The sequence below is a fragment of the Anguilla rostrata genome, chromosome 16, assembly GCF_018555375.3.
Source record: "Anguilla rostrata isolate EN2019 chromosome 16, ASM1855537v3, whole genome shotgun sequence".
Classification (NCBI taxonomy): Eukaryota; Metazoa; Chordata; class Actinopteri; order Anguilliformes; family Anguillidae; genus Anguilla; species Anguilla rostrata.
In genome coordinates this window covers 9,228,447-9,248,791 of record NC_057948.1, presented here as the reverse complement: position 1 = coordinate 9,248,791, position 20,345 = coordinate 9,228,447, and the positions used below count along the sequence as shown (strand labels likewise).

The following is a 20,345-nucleotide window of genomic DNA, read 5'->3' as shown; positions in this document are numbered from 1 at the left end:
AGCAGGTGGGGATCCGCACCCCCCCTCCCCCTCAACCCCCCCACACCCCCCACCCCCCACTCGCCAAACAAACAACAGACAAGACGGGTCACCCACACCGCCGCCATCGCAGACCCCCCCCCCGAACGCCACGGCGACGGCCAACAGAGACGCCTTAAAACCCGCGCCCCGTGTCCCGCCAGCCTCGCCCCCTCGGTCAGGACCGGTTCCGACCGGACCGGGAGCCGCCGGGGACGCGGGCTGTTTGCACACAAGGCCCCCTCTCGGCTCGGCCGGGGCGCCGCACGCATGCTAACCGCACCGCCATCGCCCGCACAGGAAAATAATGTTTGTTACATTAAGTGGAAATGGGGGGGGGGGTCGGCGAAGGGGGGAGGCGAGTGGGGGAGGGGGGGCTAAGGCTCTATGGTAACCGCTGCTTACAGCTGGGCACATAATTAGGACGTCTCCTTACCTACAATCTGCATAATAGTTTCGGGGTGGCGGTATGTTATTAACACATGAAAAGGCTAAGCAGGGGTCATTGTGCCGCGTCTGGGCGAGGGGAGGAGGGAGCGGCGGGGCGGGAGAATGTTTGGAGCCCCCCGTTAATGGGGGAAGCGACAACAAAGCCGGGGGGCTTTAATTACGATCCGGCGCGAACGCCGCCGGTGCTAAATTAGCGAGTTTCCGCTTTCGCCTCCTCTCCCCCCCCCCACCCCCCCGTAGCAGTCGGAATGCCGGGATCCTTCCCCCCACCCCACCCCCCCGTTCCCTTTGAGTCGAGCTTTGTGTGGGGGGTGAGGGTGGGGAGGTGTGTGTTGTGTGTGGGGGGAGGCGAATGGGAAATAAATTAGATTCCGTGCAAAAGGTTGCGTACAAAAAAAGCCCGCCCTTTGTGATGGTAACACTTGTTGCTTTTATATTCAAATGCGGTTTTTTTATTTTTTTTTTTGTTGTTTGTTGAAATGTATACGTCTGGATATGCAAATGCAATTTGTGGCGCAGTTATTAAGAAGCGCGGCGGCGGCTCTAGCCGGAACAAGCGGGGCGCGTTCGCGGCCCGGCTAATGTGATGTAAATATATTTTCTCTCGGCTTTTCAGAAGCCGCCGGACTTTTCATTCTTTATAAAAAGAAAAAAAGAAAGACATTTGAAAAGGGATACGGACTCCGGCATCGGGCGTAAAATTTTTTAAAAAACGCATCGCCGCGTCGAGGCGAGCCTGAAAAGCCGAAGAGCGGGTAATTGTTCGCTGTCTAACGCGCCGTCTTCCCCGCGTGTGTTTTTTCTTTCCCTCTCTCTCTTTCCAAAGGTCGGAACGAGTTGATAGCCCGGTACATCAAGCTGCGCACGGGGAAGACCCGGACGAGGAAGCAGGTAAGAGAGCCACGCGGGAAACACACCTGCCGCCGGCGCAGTACCCCTCCGGTTCCTCTGGGGCGGCGCTCTTCCGCTGTCGTCACCCCGTAGGAAAAAAACGAAACGCCAAAAAAAAAAAACGTTTTCCGACACGCCGTCGTCAGACTGAAAAGGGGGGGGGCAGCTCGGGAAAAATTTTTTTTGCCTACGCGAGGCTTGGAAGCGAGGGTTCGCTTTTCGGGATTACAGGACCGCGCGCGCCGCCGTCTGAGAAACCTCTCCGCGAGCGACAGGAGGGCGCCCCCTAGAGGAAGCGAGGCTTAGGCGTCCGCGGGCAGATTCTGTATTTTTTCACCAGAAGCTCAGCTCCTGCGCCCCCCCCCCCGTCCTCCCCTGCCCTTAACTGTGGGGAGGTTCTGGTTGCCAACCAGGGGTGGAAAATTCAATTCAATTCCATTCTATTTGTAGAGCGCTTTTTTTTTTTTTTTACAGAGAACTGTCACAAAGACGCTTCGCAGAGCAGCGAGGCAAGGGGCAGAGCAAACGGAGCAAACGCCAGGCCTGAACCCCCAAATAGCAGGCATAAAAGAAACTCCCCGTGGGGAGAAAAACCTTCAAACAAAAAAAAAAAGGTTCAGAAAGTAGAAGTCCCCTTCCCCCCCCCCCCCGCCAGTATTTTGGTCCAATCACCTGGATTGGCTAATTGGCTCGATTCTTCAGCCAGAACTCGTTAGCTCAGTCAGCTGGCCGAGTTTATGTCTGAGAGCTTGTGCGGGGCTCCACGCAGCTCTCAGGTGGGGGAAGCTCTCTGACCCCTGACACTGCGAATCAAATGCACACACACACGTTTTTGTTTTTCCCACTTTTCTCAATTCACAATTCACTTTGTCATTAGTGAATGACACAATGACACTTTGTCATCAAGAATAAATTTTTCCCAGATAGCTGACTAAGTGGCTTATTTTATGTGATATATAATATAATATAATATAATATAATATAATATAATATAATATAATATAATATAAGCACAGAAGCAATGACGGACACTGAGAAAGGTATAGAAATCATGAAAATATAGAAATCATGACCCATAATTCATGTATATTTTGCATACATGTAATAAAAGTATATATATATATTTATTATGTTTTTTTTCCCTATTGCTGTCTCATGGGTTGTCTGATCTCACGCAGATGCCCCAGTAGGACTGGAACAGTACCATATTGTTCAGTCCGCGTTGTTCTCATTAAAGATTTTATTGCATTAGTGAAACCGGGCCGTTAAGACTAGACGTCGCTGTTGTATTGAGCTAGGGCCCGCAGATTGTTATTCGTTGAAAGGTTTATTTATTTAAATGTCGAACTGTACCTGTTTCACCGGGCGAGCGAAGCAGCTTTAACCCCGTCCTGCTCGTGCGCTGACCCGTCGTGCCATAAAAAGGTGTGAACTAAAATATAGCGCGTTGTGAAGAGACGCTATGCTAGATAATCTAAAATAACTTACTGTGATACTGTGTGCCGTACTGTGTTAATCTCACAGACCCCCTAGACTTGCATTTTGCAACAGTTATTATGAAGCTGTTTGCTAACCAGTCACACTTATTCTAGTTTATTTTGCAAGGCGAGTTTTCTGATCGCTAGTTCACGCTGTAGAACTTACAGTGTATCTACTGTGGTTATATGTGTCATCGCTTGAATTCTCGGTTAAACCTGTTACGCGTTTTTCCTTTGGAAATTATATTCAGCAAAATTGTTTTTATGTTAGAATATGTTTTAAAAAAAACTGCTGGAAGATGTATTAATTTTTAGCACTCTGGTAAAGACCAACCGCGTGAGAACCGAGCGTGTTTTAGGGACACGTTCAGTGGGGGGCGGGGAATAGGCCGATAACACGCTGCTCCCAGGTGCCAGTCAGTGCGCACGAGGGCCCGCGATTGGTCCAAATGAGGCGAGGAGAGAGGAGCGGGAACAGGGGGCGGACCTCCCTCCCTCCCGGACCCTAGCTCTGTCGCACCTTATCGCGCCCTGTCCCGCGAATCAGGGCCCCGGAATGTTCCGGAGGCGGCGTCCGGTCCGCGCGGTGGCGACGCGCGCGACAGACCGAACGAACGAACGAACGGCCGGCCAGCCCGGCTGGAGGAGAGCAGACCGCGCGATTCTCATTCCGCGCACAGAGGCCTCCGCTCCGCGCCGCGCCGTGCCGAGCCGCTGCGGCGGGGGAGAGAGAGCCGCCGCCGTCCTTAATCACCTCACTTAGCGGTGAGGACGAGCGCGGCGGTGCGCCGGCGGCCCAAAAAGCCGCGCGCGTGGCTGGGAATGCTGTCCGCCCCACTAGCCCAATCTGCCTGAAGAGGCCCCCGATTCCCTCAAGTGCTCCTAACAAAACCTGTGTAATTCTGTCTGTGCCTTGCTTTTGTTTTGTTTTTATTTATTTATTTATATTCTTTTGTGTTTTTGTGTTTTTTTTTTTTTGTTTCCTTTCGCAAAATTTGAAAAAAAAATGGAGGTGTCTAGTCACATACAGGTCTTAGCAAGGAAGAAAGTTCGAGAAATCCAGGCGGCCATCAAGGTAGGTCTGGCTTTGCCCAGTCGCAAAGGGGGGGCTTTTCATCGCCATGGTTACAGGCTGTTCCTTTGTCTTCCTCCCTCCCCCTACCCCGCAGGTGTCTAGTCACATTCAGGTTCTTGCCAGAAGGAAATCTCGAGAGTTTCATTCCAAGCTAAAGGTATGCGCTTTTCTGCTTCTGGGCTTGTGGTTGCTATGCGTTTGCTACTTCCTGTTTCCCATGGTTACAGAAGTGAATGCCTGGGTCTGCCATTCCCGTAACCTAGATTCCTGTCATGTGACAGTCCTCTCAGCATTCTAATACCCCCCCCCCCTGCCACCTTCCCCTTATTGTGCCCCTCCTCCCCTCACCGCCCCCCACCCTCCCCCAGCCCCCACCCTCTCTGCTTTTGAGCAGGAGTTTGTTTTTATCTCTTTCTTCTTATTGACCAACAAGTACGTTTGCTTTGAGCTGAACATGAAGGATCCATATGCAAGCTCTTTTGATCTTCTGGTTTTTTAAAAAAAGGCCATTGTTCATATCCATCAAGTGCTCTCAAAGCAAATTTGAAGCAAAGACGAAAAAATGAATATGGATGCTATTTATTATAATGTTCTCTGGGGAGCAAACAGAGAGAATATCACAAATCTGTTTGAGTGCTACAAGTAGGAATGAGCACTTGCATCATGAACAGACCCTTCTTCTGGTGCCTCTGTTCATCTCTTTAAAAAAAAAAAAAAAAGTCAATTTTTCAAGATTCACTTCATGGTGGTATTCTAACATGGATCAAGTATGTCGCTGCTTTAAACTTTGTTTTGAAATAAACCACATTTTCCTTAAAGCAATGCTCAAAACAAACGATACTTGGGTACTTTGGAATGGCCTGCCTCATGTTTGATTGGCTTGATGTGACGAAACAGACTGTCTACCGGTTTGCTTTCCTGTACAGTAGGAGCGTGTGGGGGTTATGGGTAAATTGGGCTGCATGCTGGCAAGATGCATTGGCTGTTGGTGAGTGGCTGAGAGCTGGAGTTCAGAGGTCATAGGTCAAAGGTCAGGACGTGCGTCCTGCATTTAAACTGGCTGAGCTATATCGGAGGCTTCAGATTCAGCCTGGGAGGGACTGACTTTTTATTTTTTTTCTTTCTCCTTTCTTCGCTCTCGTTTTAATCTGGTCTTCCTTCCTTTGCTCGGCTGCTGCGCGTAGACCGCGTCAGGACAGACACGCGGCTCAGGCACCTCCCCCTGCTCTGTGTCCCGTCATCACCTCTCTTTCCATTCAGTAACTAACGGGCTGCCGATCGCTTCCCTCCCGCTGCGTTAGCGAAAGTGTCCGAGTTTGCCCACCATCGCAAGGCTAGTTGAGAACACCTATGAAATGCGCATTGAGACTTGTATTTGATGTGTCTTTACGCACACACACACACACACACACACACACACACCGACACGGTGCCCTCCATAGTTATTCACACCCTTGATAAAGATTAGTAAAGAAGGCTGTATAAAATAAACAATAAAATAAACAATACAGGTTACAAGCTAAAAAAAAAGGGGGGGAGACAGCTCATCTTGGATGGGACCCATTTTCTCATCCTGGATGGGGCCCATTTTCTCATCCTGGCTGGGCCCCATTTTCTCATCCTGGATGGACCCATTTTCTCATCCTGGCTGGGCCCCATTTTTTCATCCTGGATGGACCCCATTTTCTCATCCTGGCTGGGCCCCATTTTTTCATCCTGGATGGGCCCCATTTTCTCATCTTGGATAGACCCCATGGTTTTTTTCCCCCCCAAAGAGATGTCACAAATCATGTCACAAGCACACCCTTAATAATTATTTAAAACAAAATCCAATGTGGCTTCCCTTGTCTCCCCATTTACTGGGGTGTGAAATTTGCGGTTCGCACACTTGTAAAATCTAAAGAACTATTAGCCTTAGGAGGAACAAGACAAATTGATGTTGGGCCATCGCAAGGCAGAAAACGGTTACAAATAAAATACTTTTTTAATTTTTTTTTTTTTTTAAACGAAACATACTACTTTCCACTGCTATGGCAGTGATTCTCTTTAAGGTCACTGGAACAGCGGCAGATCTGCCTGGCACTGGAGCATCTTGCCGCCAGGGACAGGCAGATGGTTTGGGAGGAAAGTGGAAAGACCACCCAGTCCACATCAGCAACGTACATCGGATGCCACCTCTATGCAAATAAGGCTTTGGGAGGGTTGCCAGAAATGAATCCTCTACTGAGGGAAATCAACTCAGATCAGCTTCTGGAGTTGGGGAGACATTATTGTAACTGGGTGTTGCGGTCCGATGAGACCACAGTTCAGCTTTTTGACCTTGTACACCAGCGGTGGGTTTGGTGTCCAAAGAAGGGCGCTTTTGTTGTCACGCATAAGACCGTCGTACCTACAGTGAAATATTGCGGTGGGCCTCTGATTTTATTGGGTGGTTTTTGCATCTGGTCATGCCGGAGCTGTTGATAACGTCAGGGTAACCATTAACTTTACGGACAGAAAAACCTGAAGCTCAAGGGCTGGCACAAAAAAAAAAAAAAACGAAGCTCAAACTCGGTCACGAACGGATCTTTCTGCAAGACGGTACCCCTAAGCACGCCTCAGAATCAACCAGGAAATGCTTACGACCGACCGCAGAGCTGCTGTTTTGCGATGGCCGTCTTCAGTCTCCAGACCTGAAGCCGATCTAAAATCTGCGGTTTGATCTGAGGAGGGCAGTCCACAAGCACAGCCCAAAGGGCCTAAGGTGACGTGGAAAGGTTCTGAATGGAGGAACGGCCAAAGATCTCCCAATATGGTCACCAAACAATGAACACTAGAGGAAACCACCCAGTACTGTTATTTATGAAGGGAGGGTGCACAATGTACTGAAAATGGGGTCTGTGGATGTTTGTGGAACTTGTTTTTTGGGAAATAAATGTATACTTTGGGAACGGTGTTTTTTTGTTTTTTTTATTGCACTGAATAATTATTAAAGTGGAATAGTTAAAACATTGAGAATTAAAATATAACACTGTATTATTTGTTTAATACAGTTTTTTTATCAGGGTGTGAATAATATTGAAGGGCAGTGTATCCGTGCGTGTGCACATGCGCAAGAGCGTGTGTGTGCGCATTCATGTGTGTCTGTGTGTGTGTGTGTGTCTGTACTTCTCAGAAAAGAAAAATACGCGAGTAGGGCAAGAGTTTTTTAAATTTTTTTATTAAGGTCAGTCTGGATTACATGGAACTTTAAAAATCGTAAGGTTTCTCTCAGTGTTTTTCAGGTTAGTACACCTCCCAGTGTAGTCTTTAGATTACAGTACTGACTGCCCATCAGTCTCTGTGGGCAGAGCCGAAAGGAACACCTGCCCTCACCTACAGCCAATCAGAGATCAGGGATCAGGGATGGGGAGGAGTTTAAGCCCAACTTCCTCCGTCTGCCGGGAGCTCTGCTGTGGAGCTGCTCCTGTGACTCGTGTCCACTGTGCAGTTCCCATGAGCACCGGAACGAGTCTCTGTGGCGGCTCCTTTCAGCTTAGCGACGGGCTCCACAGTCTGCCACTGAATGCTGCCTGCGTCTGGCAGACCAGAATGATTAGCTATAGCGCCACCTGGTGGGAGGAGGATTTGAGTTGTCACAACCTGACCTGGGTCAAATAATATTTAAAAACACTTCACCCCATTAGATGCCAACACATTTCCGGACGATTAAATAAACAATTTATTTTCACCATTTCTCACAACCAAATTCCGTCAAATATCTTTTTAATATTTTTCGTTGAATATTATCTGGGATGTGGTGTGCTTTTAAATTTACCAAATGTTAAAGCATTTAAAATATTTTTTGACACAGGTCTGGTCTCAACATACAAGAATAATGGTGTGATGTGGAAGAGTCTAAATACAGGAGAAAATACAAAATGCATCAACTACTTGTTTTACAAAAAGGTCTTGCTGATACAATCTAATACAATTTATTGGACAAACAGTCCAGCACTCCCAAATATTCTTCGAATTCCCCCAGTAGCTGACTTGCTGATCTACTGTGCGCCGTACATGTACGACCCTGCTGACTTGGTGCACTTTAAAGGAAACTTTGTAACGTGTGTAAGTGTCCGTGATTTGATCCAGACTCCGGTAGTACAAAAACAATCCACTGTGTTTCAAAAAAAAAAAAAAGATTGAGTCCTTTGCAAATAAAAATTGGCTTATTAAAAATTTGCAAGAAGGACAAAGAGCAAGAAAATGTAGGCCTAAAATTGGGTCGAATATATCGAGTTACTAACGTAATAAACCGAAGCATTATGTATGGGGTAGCGTGCTCGTGTATCCCTGGCATTAACAGTGCACTGCTATTCAATTTTCCAATTACAACCATTTTCCAGAGTACAGTCGAGTCCAGTGAATCAGCAAAGAAGAATGCCCTTTGTCGAGTCAATGTCATTTATTTTTCATTTTCAAACAATCGAATTTTCTGAGCACCGTACACCTGAACCTAGATCACATTGGACATTTCGTATATATATTTTTCCAAAGATTTATCAGGAAATTTTACAAGGTGGATAAATTGTTAGCTGGTAATGTTGGGGGTTTAGAAATATTGTAATTTAAATGTAATAATTTAAATTGAGTTGTCGCAGAGTGGGATGACTTGCTTGTTGGAGGACAGTCACATTCTCAAAGTCCAGAAATATTTGCAAGGCCAGCTGTATTAAAGACGCTTTGAAAACCGTAAGAAATATGCGGCATTTTGGTCAATGTAATGTATTAATCACCTAGTGTCTCTTGATGTAGATGCTGTAGCTGATCATTTTTGTTCAATTTGAATTTAATACTTCAAATATGTATGGTGTGAGATCACAAACATGTTATTAGAATGTTAATAACCGAACATTCCAATGCTGATGTAACAACCACTACTGGTACATGAAAGCGATTCTTTCATGAGTTCTAGAATGCTGACTTATGATTTTGAAAAATCATTCCAAAACACCTGCTCTTCAAAGGGTTAAACCAGCGGAGAAGGATGACAGACAATTTTTGGGGCGAGTGTGTCCGCAGATATATCTGGACTTAACAGCGTGTGGCCGTAGGCACAGTTTCAGAAGGGCGTGCGCCCGGTCGCCATTTTGGCTCCGGCGCCAGTACCGCCCCAAGGGGCCAAAGAGGCTGTGCGATTACAACCAATCTTGTTTGTTTGCATCCAGGTCACAAGCATGGTAAGTAGCCGTAACCACCACCCCCACCCCCCACCCCCACCCCCCGGCCTGTGCTCCCCTGGCTGCGCTTCAGCCTCCGCCCCCGCCCCCCCCCTCCGGCTGCTAGCGCTGCTCGGTGTTTCCTAGCGTAGCGCTTCCCAGCCCCAGGGGGCTCCTCGCGCCCGGCGAGCTCCGTGCTCCGCTTCGCCACCCGCTCATTCTCAGCACGCAGCCTCCCGCCAGCATGCCCCGCCCCGCCCCGCCCGCCCTCCTCGCCCCGGCGTTAGCCCGTCGGGGCGCTCACTCCCCCCCCCCCCCCCCACACGCGCCCGCCCCCCCGGGCGGCTCGCTTTAAATGTTTCTGGAAACATCTAGGGCCGTCCGCTTGCTCCGCCGCGCGTCGGCGGGGGGAAACTCGGCGAGGGTTCTTCGCGCTGTTGTGCCCAATCAAATTCCGCTCGAGGAAGAAATCCATCCCTCGCCCCGACAACAAGGGGGAAAAAAAAGAAGGATGTTGTTCTACACCCCATACAGACACAAGGCTTTATCCTGCACACTCCAACCCTTTTTAATGGGTTTGCAGCAGCCACAAGTGCGTAGCCCACTGAGCAGGCCATTGTATGGGCCCACGGTCCCGTCAGCGGTCCGACCGAACAATGACACAGAAATGCCTTTAGGAGCCTGTAGCTAATATGCGGATATGCTTGCATCAGGCAGTCCCTGAGCATAACGTCAACCTCCGGATGGCTGAATGAGAGCTCGGAAATGACACGCTCCTCGAGGTTCTGCTGTGAATTGGAAACGCTCGCATAAAGAATTGACGTCCCATGGCGGCACGCGCTAGCATGTGCTTCAACCAAGCTTTTGCTTCACTTCGCCTGCAGTAGCTTTGGAACTCGTTCTGTGCGGCCGCAGTGCACGCTGGGATAGCGCAGAAGAATTCCATTCTTTCGCGCCCGACGCCGCATTCCTTTCAGGGGCAGTGAAAGGTTTTAATGGGCGAGGCGATGGCATTCTCTCCTTTTAATTTGCTAGCGGGCCCGGTGCGAGGCGCTTTGTGCGAGTTCCTACCGCCGCCGCCGTCGCCGTGTTTGTGTGCCGCCCCTCTCGAGCGCGCCCGCTCGCTCGCCCGCCCGCCCCCTCCCGCGCGCGCTTAAGCCCCCCGTGTCGAATGCCGTTGAAGGACCAGACCGTGAAGGACAAGGCCCTCCAGAGCATGGCCTCCATGTCGTCGGCGCAGATCGTCTCGGCCACCGCCATCCACAACAAGCTGGGCCTGCCGGGCCTCCCGCGGCCCGCCTTCAGCGGAGCCACCGGGGTAAGGAGGCCGCCCGCCGCCACCGCCAACCGCTAACCGCTAACCAAATCCCGTTTCACACCGCCGGGGTCCAGAGAGCTGGCCTCGTCTGATTAGGGGAGCGGGGGGGGGGAATGCGAATGTTAGTCACGATAAACGCGCGCCAGACGCGCCGTTTCCACACGTTAAACGCCACGGCTGATTGGGAGGCTCGTTTGTAGAGCTCGTTTGTGTCGAACGAGGGTTAGCGGTAGCATATCGGAATATCGTTTTATGGAGGCGCTGTTCACTTACTAATCTGTTCTCCAGTTCTGGCAGGGCATGATAACGGCGGGCCAGCCTGGATCATCTCAAGAGTAAGTAGGGCTTCTGGAATGTTCCGCCATCCAATCCCTGTGTCGTTTCCGTGTGACGGACGATGGAGGGGCCTGTCTTGTGTTTTACAAAATAGGCTTGTCGAGGTGTTAACGGTTTAACCACTTTGATGCGGTGCACATTAAAAAAAACATAAATATAACAATAAGTACACAAATAAAAGTTCATTTGCAGAGCTTCAATGTAGATGTTATTAAGCACATTTATATTACAATTGTGTAATACTCAACACAGATATAGCCAGTTCTCCTCGATTAGGCAGTGAGTGATTCATTTACATAACAAAATTGTGCACGCTTTATCAACATTATTTAATGTTTTATTGTGGACTCTTCACTCTCCACATGGACACTCAGAGAATGTTCATAGCAAAGATTTTGTCATTTAAATGATCTTGAAGTGCATGTTTTGTTAAAGCCTTCATTGCAGGTTGTGCTGAAATCTAACACGGTGGTTAACAGAGTGGTGTGTAATTTTTTTGTTAAGTGTACTCAGTGATTCAAATGGATTTTAAAAAACCTTTGCTTATTATTTAACCTCCATAACATGACATGAAGAAGGAGCTGTGTGTTTACCTGTGAAAGGATTATTTAGATTGTTGGCACACCTGTTAATAAAGAAAAATGAATGAAACTAAGCTGAGACCGAAGTCTAATCAGTTTAAAGGAAAATTCTTATACCGGTAATACAGATACCATTGTTCCCCTGTTGCACGCCACCAGTAAAGTCCTCAGCCTGCTGTGCTTCTAGGCCTGAACGCTCTCTTCCCTCCCATTCCAGCATCAAGCCATTTGCCCAGCAAGCCTATCCCATCCAGCCTCCCGTCACAACAGCGATTTCAGGTGAGGGCTAACTTTCATCTGAACTTCTTCACCTATCTGTATTGCAATTCTAGTATCTTGACCGGGGTGTGCATCCGTGACATTGGTTGGCGTATCTTTTCTCTGTTTATTAATTTCATGGATTCCAGCCTGCTTTAAAGCTAATGATTCTTCATTGTAATTATTTATTGGGATTTGGTGATAGGGGAGTGTGTAATATTAGGGGAATAGACAGGTTTACAGTGCGGACGGTATGCTGAATTTAAAAAATTTTTGGTGGGGGGTGGGGCCCTTTAGGTTATGAGCCCCCGACAGCTCCTACACCCACCGTCCCGGCCTGGCAGGGCCGCTCCATCGGGACGTCCAAACTGAGGCTGGTGGAGTTCTCCGCCTTCTTGGAGCAGCAGCGAGACCCAGACTCCGTGAGTACAGTGACCCCCCCCAAGCCACCACCTCCCAACCCCGCCCCCCCAGACCAGGCTTCTGTCCCCCATCCCCAGGCATACAGCTGCAACTCCAGTACAGCACTGCGCATGAATTACACCTGGAGGTACGCCTGAATGGACTGGTTCTTCGATAGCCCTGTTTAGCACTGGGCTGTAGGTATAAAGCCAAGCTGGAGCTATCCGCCGCAAGAACTAAAATGGTTCCCGGAGAACTAGTTTGTGTTTGTTTTCCCGCCCTACCTCTAGAACCGTGAACATTATGCACAGTTGGTCTGTGGCCAAGAATTGCATCCAGATATTTAAACTGCTCCATCTATGTGAGACACTCATATTGTGGCCTTTAATTTTTTTGGATTCCTGCTTCAGTTTTTTACTTTTTCCTGCCACTGTTAAGCTGAGTGGTCTATGCCCAGTCCAGCTAAATACAAAGAGATCTTGTCTTTGCATACAAAGTTCATTTCTCTGGCAGTACAGATATATGCTGCTGCAAGTAAACGCTCACTTACTGGTGATCAAGTCATATTTGTGTTTATGTTCGGTAATTGTGTACTAAATTTGTAACTTTAAAAATTTGTAAACTGACGCTAGCGCTACTGCTGGGGAGTTGCTACCTCTCGCGCTGTAAGGCGGGAATTGGCGGGAACAGCATCGCTATTCTCGGGGCCCGCTACTGGAACGGATAGTGACAAATTGAAGTACAGCTCTCATAACGCGGTGCTATTGTCCGTCTGAGGAGAGTAGCCGCCGGGTCCTGCGGATTTAACGTTAATAATGATGAAACGCAGTAGAAACCGAGCGGCTCGTTGCGCGGGTTGTGATAGGAGCGTTTTTCATGTTCGCGCGGTACGTTTCTTTTAATCGCAGAAGCCACGGTATTGTCTCACTTTGCGGCCCCGTCGAGGCTGGGAGTTTTATCGATCTTTCTCTGACGGTTGCGGAGGCGATCGCGGAAGGCGGAGAACCTCTGCTATTAGTACCTGGGAGGAAAAATTATGGAGAATAGAGAGAGCCCAGTTTAGAAAAATATGTCTTTGTCCTAAAAGATACTGTACATGCATACATGCCATGCATACCATACATTACATACAGTGCATACATACATACATACATACATACATACATACATGCAGTACTTCACAAAAGACAGAGGCCACCCTTTTTTTTTTTACTTTCCAGTTTATTTTTCAGTGTCAGCAGGCATGTATCTAACAAAAGATTACACAAAAACCTCCACAGCCGTGTACAATATCACAATAGCAGGTCTTTTGGTATTTACCGTGTCCACCCTGTGCCTTTATTACAGCTCGCATTCTTTTCGGGAGACTTGCTTTGAGTTTTTTCGAGGAGATCTGCGGGTATGTTTTGCCACGCTTCTTGTAAACACCGCCGAAGTTCAGTTTTGGAAGTCGGTTGCATTTTCTGCTTCTCTCGTTCCGAGCAATCGCAGACACGTTCAGTGACGTTGAGGTCAGGACTCTGGGGTGGCCAGTCCATTGTTCAGAGAACCCCAGCAGCTTGATCTTCTTAGCAGTGTGCTTGGGGGTCACTGTCTTGCTGTAGAAAGCATTTGCTCCCAATAAGACGTTGTCCAGAGGGCACTGCATGATATGTTAAGATTTGTTTATAGGGTTACTGCATGATATGTTACGACTTGTTTAAAGATTTGTTTGTGTTTATCAGCATACATGATGCCTTCGGTCAAAACCAAATCACCAACTGCAGGTTTTTTTTTTATACAACCCCAAACGTGCACTGATCCTCCACCATGCTCGGCTGGTGGTTGTAGACCTGGTTCTGAGAGTCTTTCGTTGCTTTGGAGGTGCACACACTGCCGTCCCTTACTTATGAAAATTTAGACTCAACGGTCCATGAAACCTTACTCCGCATCTCGGGTGCCCAGTTTCGGTGTGCTAGTGCAGATTTCCTTGTCTTTTGTTTTATTCCCTTTTCTCAGCGGTGGCTTTGTGACAGCCACACGTGTCCTTTCAGACCCACAGCATTGAGTTCTGTTCTCACAGTGGAACGATTGACAGAAACACCTGTGGATTTATTCAGACGGAGCTTGATTTTTTAAAAACTTTTGCCCCTTTCTCTCACAGATAAAATCTTTAAGTACTGTCATTGTGATGGTGATGATGTCAGTGGTCTACTAGTTCTTGCACAGAGGACTCCCATTTTCTCTCGATCTTGTAATAATCTTTTGAACTCCATTTTTGGAAGCTCCTGTTTTCAAACACCGACCTAATGCAGTTTAATTATATTATGTCTGATCTCCTCATAAATATGCCCTTCAGCCATTTTAGATGCACATGTCAAGGAAGTCTTCAAGGCAGCTAAGGTGTGTTTGGGTGGCTGTTTGTCTGAATGTTAGTTAGCTTTGGAGGCAAAGGGCTCTAACGTAGCCTCGCTGACACTTTCGGCTACGACTTTCGTTGGGAGAACACAGCCGCGACTCGTTTGTCGATTGGAAGGACGGGAGACGTAAAGCGGTGGCGCGGCGCGCAGACGAAAGTGCACTAATACTGATTTGATATCATTTGTAGTGGTGGTGGAGGCTTTTCCTGCGAATTTCTGTCAAATGTATGTTTCCTTCGTTATCGTCTGATACTGGGGGAAAAAAAACGTTGCGTTGAACGGCTGATCGGACCGGAAATCGAACGAAAGGGCGGTCTTTGACTTTTTGCGCATTACTGTACATTGATACAAACAACGCTAAGTGCTGAATTCAGGCCCGGGCTTTAGTGCATTTCCCCACATAACTCGTCTCTGTGAGAACGAGAGACTTGCTTGGAAAAAAACGAACTTAAGTGCACGTCTGAATTCGGCTGCCGGTCGGCGTGGTCATCTTTCCATTTTATCCACTTAGCTTGAATATTTATTTACTGCCTTGGCTCCTTGTTTCGAATGTCGGTCTCTCCGTTTCTGACATTTCACCGGTGTGAGTCCTACCCACTTTCGTACCAGCGCCGCATCGACATGCTTCATGGCTCCCGCTCTTCCGATTCCAAACGAATCTTTATCTGATTCAGACCCGCAAGGTGGTTAATACACAGACGATTAACACAGAGGAATTGTAATGAACGTTTAACAGTATCTATATAGGACTTATATAGTTATGAATAATACTTATATAGAACTATAAAGAATTTATATTCCTGTAGGACGGAGTGTAGCACAGTGGGTAAGGAACTGGGCTTGTAACCGAAAGGTCGCAGGTTCGATTCCTGGGTAGGACACTGCCGTTGTACCCTTGAGCAAGGTACTTAACCAAAATTGCTTCAGTATATATCCAGCTGTATAAATGGATACAATGTAAAATGCTGTGTAAAAGCTGTGTAAGTCGCTCTGGATAAGAGCGTCTGCTAAATGCCTGTAATGTAATAATATAATGTTATATAGAATTCATCTCACAAGCTCTTTGTGGGAACGAAGAGGGAACGCGCGCCAATCATCACCAATGCTGCACCCGCCTGGGCCGACTGGCCCCAGAACGTTCGCCACACGTCGGCTGAGGTTGCGGCAGTTGCTAAGCCAGTTAAAATGGGGGATAAACTGGTAGCCAGGTTAGCCGTTTAGCCAGGATCCTGGGGTTCCGGCGTATTTGTAACCCCTTTATAACATTTGCAGACGACGCTGTCCAAGGACATTTGGTGGACATCCCGCTGAAGGCACATCTCACTTCAACGCACGGCCTCAAACTTATGAATCCGCATTGACCGTCGAAGGAGGAAATGCTTTCACGATCGATTTTTTCTTTTTGTTGTTGTTGTTGTTGCTGCCGTTACCGTCCTGGTCCGCGGAACGAAAGGGTTCCCGCCGGCGTTTCTGAGCGCTGGCGCGGCGGCGGCGGCGTGTGCGGTGATTAAAGGCGTGGAGGAGCCGGGGGGTTCTGTTCTGAAGCGCCTTCCTCTTCCTCTTCCTCTTCCCCCATCCAGTACAACAAGCATCTGTTCGTGCACATCGGCCAGACGAACCACTCCTACAACGACGCCCTGCTGGAGTCGGTGGACATCCGCCAGATCTACGACAAGTTCCCCGAGAAGAAGGGGGGGCTGAAGGAGCTGTTCGGCAAGGGCCCGCAGAACTCCTTCTTCCTCGTCAAGTTCTGGGTGAGCCTTGGCCTCCTCCCGCGAGTGTGTGTGTGTGTGCGTGTGCGTGTGCGTGTGTGTGTACTTACAGGTGGTAGGTAGGTTAGTCGGTCAGTCTGTCGGTCAGTGTGAGTGAGAGATTGATGAAATATGTTATGTATCAGAAGAGGCTGTGTTCATGTTTGTGTGTGCGCGAGCATTGGTGCATTGTTTGTGCTTACGATTTTTCATAAACCCAGTCAGGTAGCCATTGTAATTCATCACCAGAAACCCAGTGCGGTCATATAAATATTTTTATACACAAGACACTTGTGTTATTTTCTGTAAGGGGCGACATAGCTCAGGAGGTAAGACCGATTGTCTGGCAGTCGGAGGGTTGCCGGTTCAAACCGCGTACTGGGCATGTCGAAGTGTCCTTGAGCAAGACACCTATCCCCTAACTGCTCTGGCGAATGAGAGGCATCAATTGTAAAGCGCTTTGGATAAAAGCGCTATATAAATGCAGTCCATTTACCATGTATAAATGCAGGTTCAGGAGACTGTGTGTGCACGTGTGTGCGTGTGTGTGTGCTGTTGTGCTTTCGTGTGTGTGTGTGCGTGTGCGTGTGTGTGTGTGTGTGTGTGTGGGGTGTGTCATGTCCAGGCCTCGCTACACTTAAAGCAGTGCCGCTCGGGCAGTGTGAGCCTTTGTTTGAACACCTGCCTGCTGTCTGGCAGGAGCTAGGGATTGTGGGATAGAGGGGTGTCGCCTATTGCCCTCTGTTGATGGAAACACACTGTTCTCCCAGTCCAGCCTGAAACGTTTCAACTATTGTATGTGTATGTGTGTATATGCGTGTGTGTGTGTGTGTGTGTGTGTGTGTGTATATATTTGTGCATGTATGTGTGCATATGCGTGTGTGTGTATGTGTATATTTTGTGTGTGTGTGTGTGTGTCTGTGTCTGTGAAGCCAGTGGTTCTGAATGACAATTATTTTGCATACCTTCTGTTCAGGCAGCCGGCAGAGCATCACACTCGCGTTTTACGACCATCGCACGACGAGTGCCAATATTTCGCGAGCACCTTTTCGGTCACGTCTATTACCGAGACCAAAAATAGCAAGAGGCGGGTGATCAAAAGCGCATCCGCAAAGGTGGGGAGGTGTCGGTGTGGGGTTAATTAAAAATGATATCCGTGTCAAAGGGGAGGCGTTGGGGAAGGGGAGCGTATTAACATGCGCCGACGTTATTTATTAGTCTGAAGCCCTTTTTTTGTGCTGTACGCCGAGGAGCTGCCGGGCCCTTCTGGACCCCGCGCTGTATAGAGATCTGGAGGCTTCCCATTATCCGCCGTGAAGCGAAGAGAGCCGCGGCGTAGCGAGCGTGGCGTAGCGACCGCGGCGGACCCCGCGAAGCACCCGTAGCTTTATTTGGCGCGATCGGAGGCCGCCGCCGATCCGGGTTTAACAACGGGGCGACCCCGCCACGAAACGCTCAGCCAGCTGTTCGCCGACAAAAGCGCTGGGGTGGGGGGGGGTGGGGGGTGGGGGGGTGGGGGGCTGCGAGACGGTCGTGCGCGGCGGGCCTTTTTGAAGCGCCGGCGCGGAATCTGAATTTCAAACGAAACCGGCCTTCCGTCCGCACAGCGGCGTCCTCCTGCACGTCGTCCGTAAATAGAGCCGGACGTCGTCGTCCGGTGAAGCGGCTAAACGCGCGGGAGGGTGCACGCGCCCGTTTTTACAGCGATATCGATCCCGGCATCCTTCGAATTTTTTTATACAAGTTGTTATTTATTTATTTACTTACTTACTTACTATTGTAAATTGTTATTGAAATTCAGACCTCGTTACGCCCGTGGTTATGTTTACTTGTACCTTCAGGCGGGCCTGAGAAATGTAAAGGTTTGTAGTCTTACAGAGGCTTCTTCATCGTAGTCTAACGGAGGCTTCTTCATCGTAGTCTAACGGAGGCTTCTTCATCGTAGTCTAATGGAGGCTTCTTCATCGTAGTCTAATGGAGGCTTCTTCATCGTAGTCTAATGGAGGCTTCTTCATCGTAGTCTAATGGAGGCTTCTTCATCGTAGTCTAATGGAGGCTTCTTCATCGTAGTCTAACGGAGGCTTCTTCATCGTAGTCTAACGGAGGCTTCTTCATCGTAGTCTAACGGAGGCTTCTTCATCGTATCAACGAGCTCTTCATCATCACGGAGGCTTCTTCATCGTAGTCTAACGGAGGCTTCTTCATCGTAGTCTAACGGAGGCTTCTTCATCGTAGTCTAACGGAGGCTTCTTCATCGTAGTCTAACGGAGGCTTCTTCATCGTAGTCTAACGGAGGCTTCTTCATCGTAGTCTAACGGAGGCTTCTTCATCGTAGTCTAAGGGAGGCTTCTTCATCGTAGTCTATCGGAGGCTTCTTCATCGTAGTCTAACGGAGGCTTCTTCATCGTAGTCTAACGGAGGCTTCTTCATCGTAGTCTAACGGAGGCTTCTTCATCGTAGTCTAACGGAGGCTTCTTCATCGTAGTCTAACGGAGGCTTCTTCATCGTAGTCTAACGGAGCTTCTTCATCGTAGTCTATCGGAGGCTTCTTCATCGTAGTCTAACGGAGGCTTCTTCATCGTAGTCTAACGGAGGCTTCTTCATCGTAGTCTAACGGAGGCTTCTTCATCGTAGTCTAACGGAGGCTTCTTCATCAGGAGTTTTTCTAATCGGAGGCTTCTTCATCGTAGTCTATCGGAGGCTTCTTCATCGTAGTCTAACGGAGGCTTCTTCATCGTAGTCTAACGGAGGCTTCTTCATCGTAGTCTAATGGAGGCTTCTTCATCGTAGTCTAACGGAGGCTTCTTCATCGTAGTCTAATGGAGGCTTCTTCATCGTACTGCGGTGAACTTAACGACGGTGTTACGTGTGGAGTACGGAGGACCTGCGCTGCTTCGAATGGGGCGCGGAGCACCTCTTAGCTCTGGGGAGGTTTCCGGGTTGTGAAGAGGGGAGGTGGCGGAGCGTCAGAGGCTCGGAATAGAAGCAGCGGCGGTGCGATGACGTGGCACAGAGAGCTAACCGCTCTTCACGTCTTCTCTCCTTTATGTCGACCGGTTATTGTAGCAAACGTTCAGTTTTGGTGCATTTTAGTTTGCTGGTAATGTCTGGAGGACACGGCTGGGCTAGTTTTCAGAGACGCCACTAGAGGGTGCTGTTTGCCTGAATGCATATCGGAAAACACGTATGTGCTCTTATTGGTTGTATGAGACTTCATGCCCCGTGCCCTTTGGTTTAAAGCTGCATAGAAAATCCATATTATTTTAAAGTTTTAGCGATGAGATGTGCGTGCACCTTTTAAAAATATTTCCTTCAAATTTGGTTGCACGCTTTAATTAGGGACTTAACAGTTCAGGTTCACTAGATGAAGTCATATGAAACAAGCACTATCAGAAAAGTAGCACGGTTAATCCAAGAAAGCCTGAATTCATGATTTGGAAAGTTTTTGTCCAACATCTGCTGTAATGACCAGGGCCCCAAATATTTAAACTATTTCTGTATTTGTCTGGTGTAGAATGTGCAATTAATTGGACTGTGCGATTCATCTGGCCAAACAGTATTCACCATTTATTCATTTAAAAACATTTTCAAGGAAAATGGCGCTCGCGTTCAGAGGCACCAGTAAGACCAGATTTCTATCGTACGAGTGAACGTGCCCTTAAACCAGAGGTGTGCCCAAACACAAAGCGGCACGCTTAACCCAGCAAAACGCAGGGTTCGAATTTGACCGTTTTGAAAACCAGAAAACCGGGTCTGCTGTCCGTGTCGAAAGAAATCGAAAAGGGAAAGAAGTCAAATGAAGGAAACGGGCAAACGAACTCCGCCCGGGAGTGTGTGTGTGTGTGTGTGTGTGTGTGTGTGTGTGTACGAGACGTCGTCCGGGACCGCGTTTCGGCGGTGGGGGTGCGGGCGACTTGACGCGAGCCTCACTGTCCCTTTGTTTCCCCCCCCCCCCCCCCCCCCCCCCCCCACCAGGCCGACCTGAACTGCAACATCCTGGACGACACCGGGGCCTTCTACGGCGTGACCAGCCAGTACGAGAGCTCGGAGAACATGACCATCACCTGCTCCACCAAGGTGTGCTCCTTCGGCAAGCAGGTGGTGGAGAAGGTGGAGGTGAGTGCCGCCCCGTGGCGCCGCCCGCGACCCCGACGACGGGGCCCTGCGGGGGATACTTAACCCTAGCAACGTTCCGGAACGACGGCCTTGTT

The 20,345-nt window shown here is 48.7% G+C and overlaps 1 protein-coding gene across 6 annotated transcripts in view; it reads left to right on the top strand.

Annotated features, from left to right (window-relative positions):
* tead1a (TEA domain family member 1a) overlaps positions 1–20,345 on the top strand; it is an 82,334-nt gene that overhangs the window by 56,681 nt on the left and 5,308 nt on the right. Inside the window, exons 4-13 of one of the 6 annotated variants that reach the window (XM_064311952.1) lie at positions 1,295–1,359; positions 3,850–3,912; positions 4,007–4,069; positions 9,099–9,110; positions 10,273–10,407; positions 10,696–10,742; positions 11,542–11,603; positions 11,880–12,004; positions 15,964–16,137; positions 20,110–20,250. In XM_064311952.1, the coding sequence (XP_064168022.1) occupies positions 1,295–1,359; positions 3,850–3,912; positions 4,007–4,069; positions 9,099–9,110; positions 10,273–10,407; positions 10,696–10,742; positions 11,542–11,603; positions 11,880–12,004; positions 15,964–16,137; positions 20,110–20,250 (887 nt within the window). Of the gene's footprint in view, positions 1–1,294; positions 1,360–3,849; positions 3,913–4,006; positions 4,085–9,098; positions 9,111–10,272; positions 10,408–10,695; positions 10,743–11,541; positions 11,604–11,879; positions 12,005–15,963; positions 16,138–20,109; positions 20,251–20,345 lie in introns of all 6 variants that reach the window. The other 5 variants (XM_064311953.1, XM_064311951.1, XM_064311955.1 and 2 more) reach the window with 5 other exon arrangements.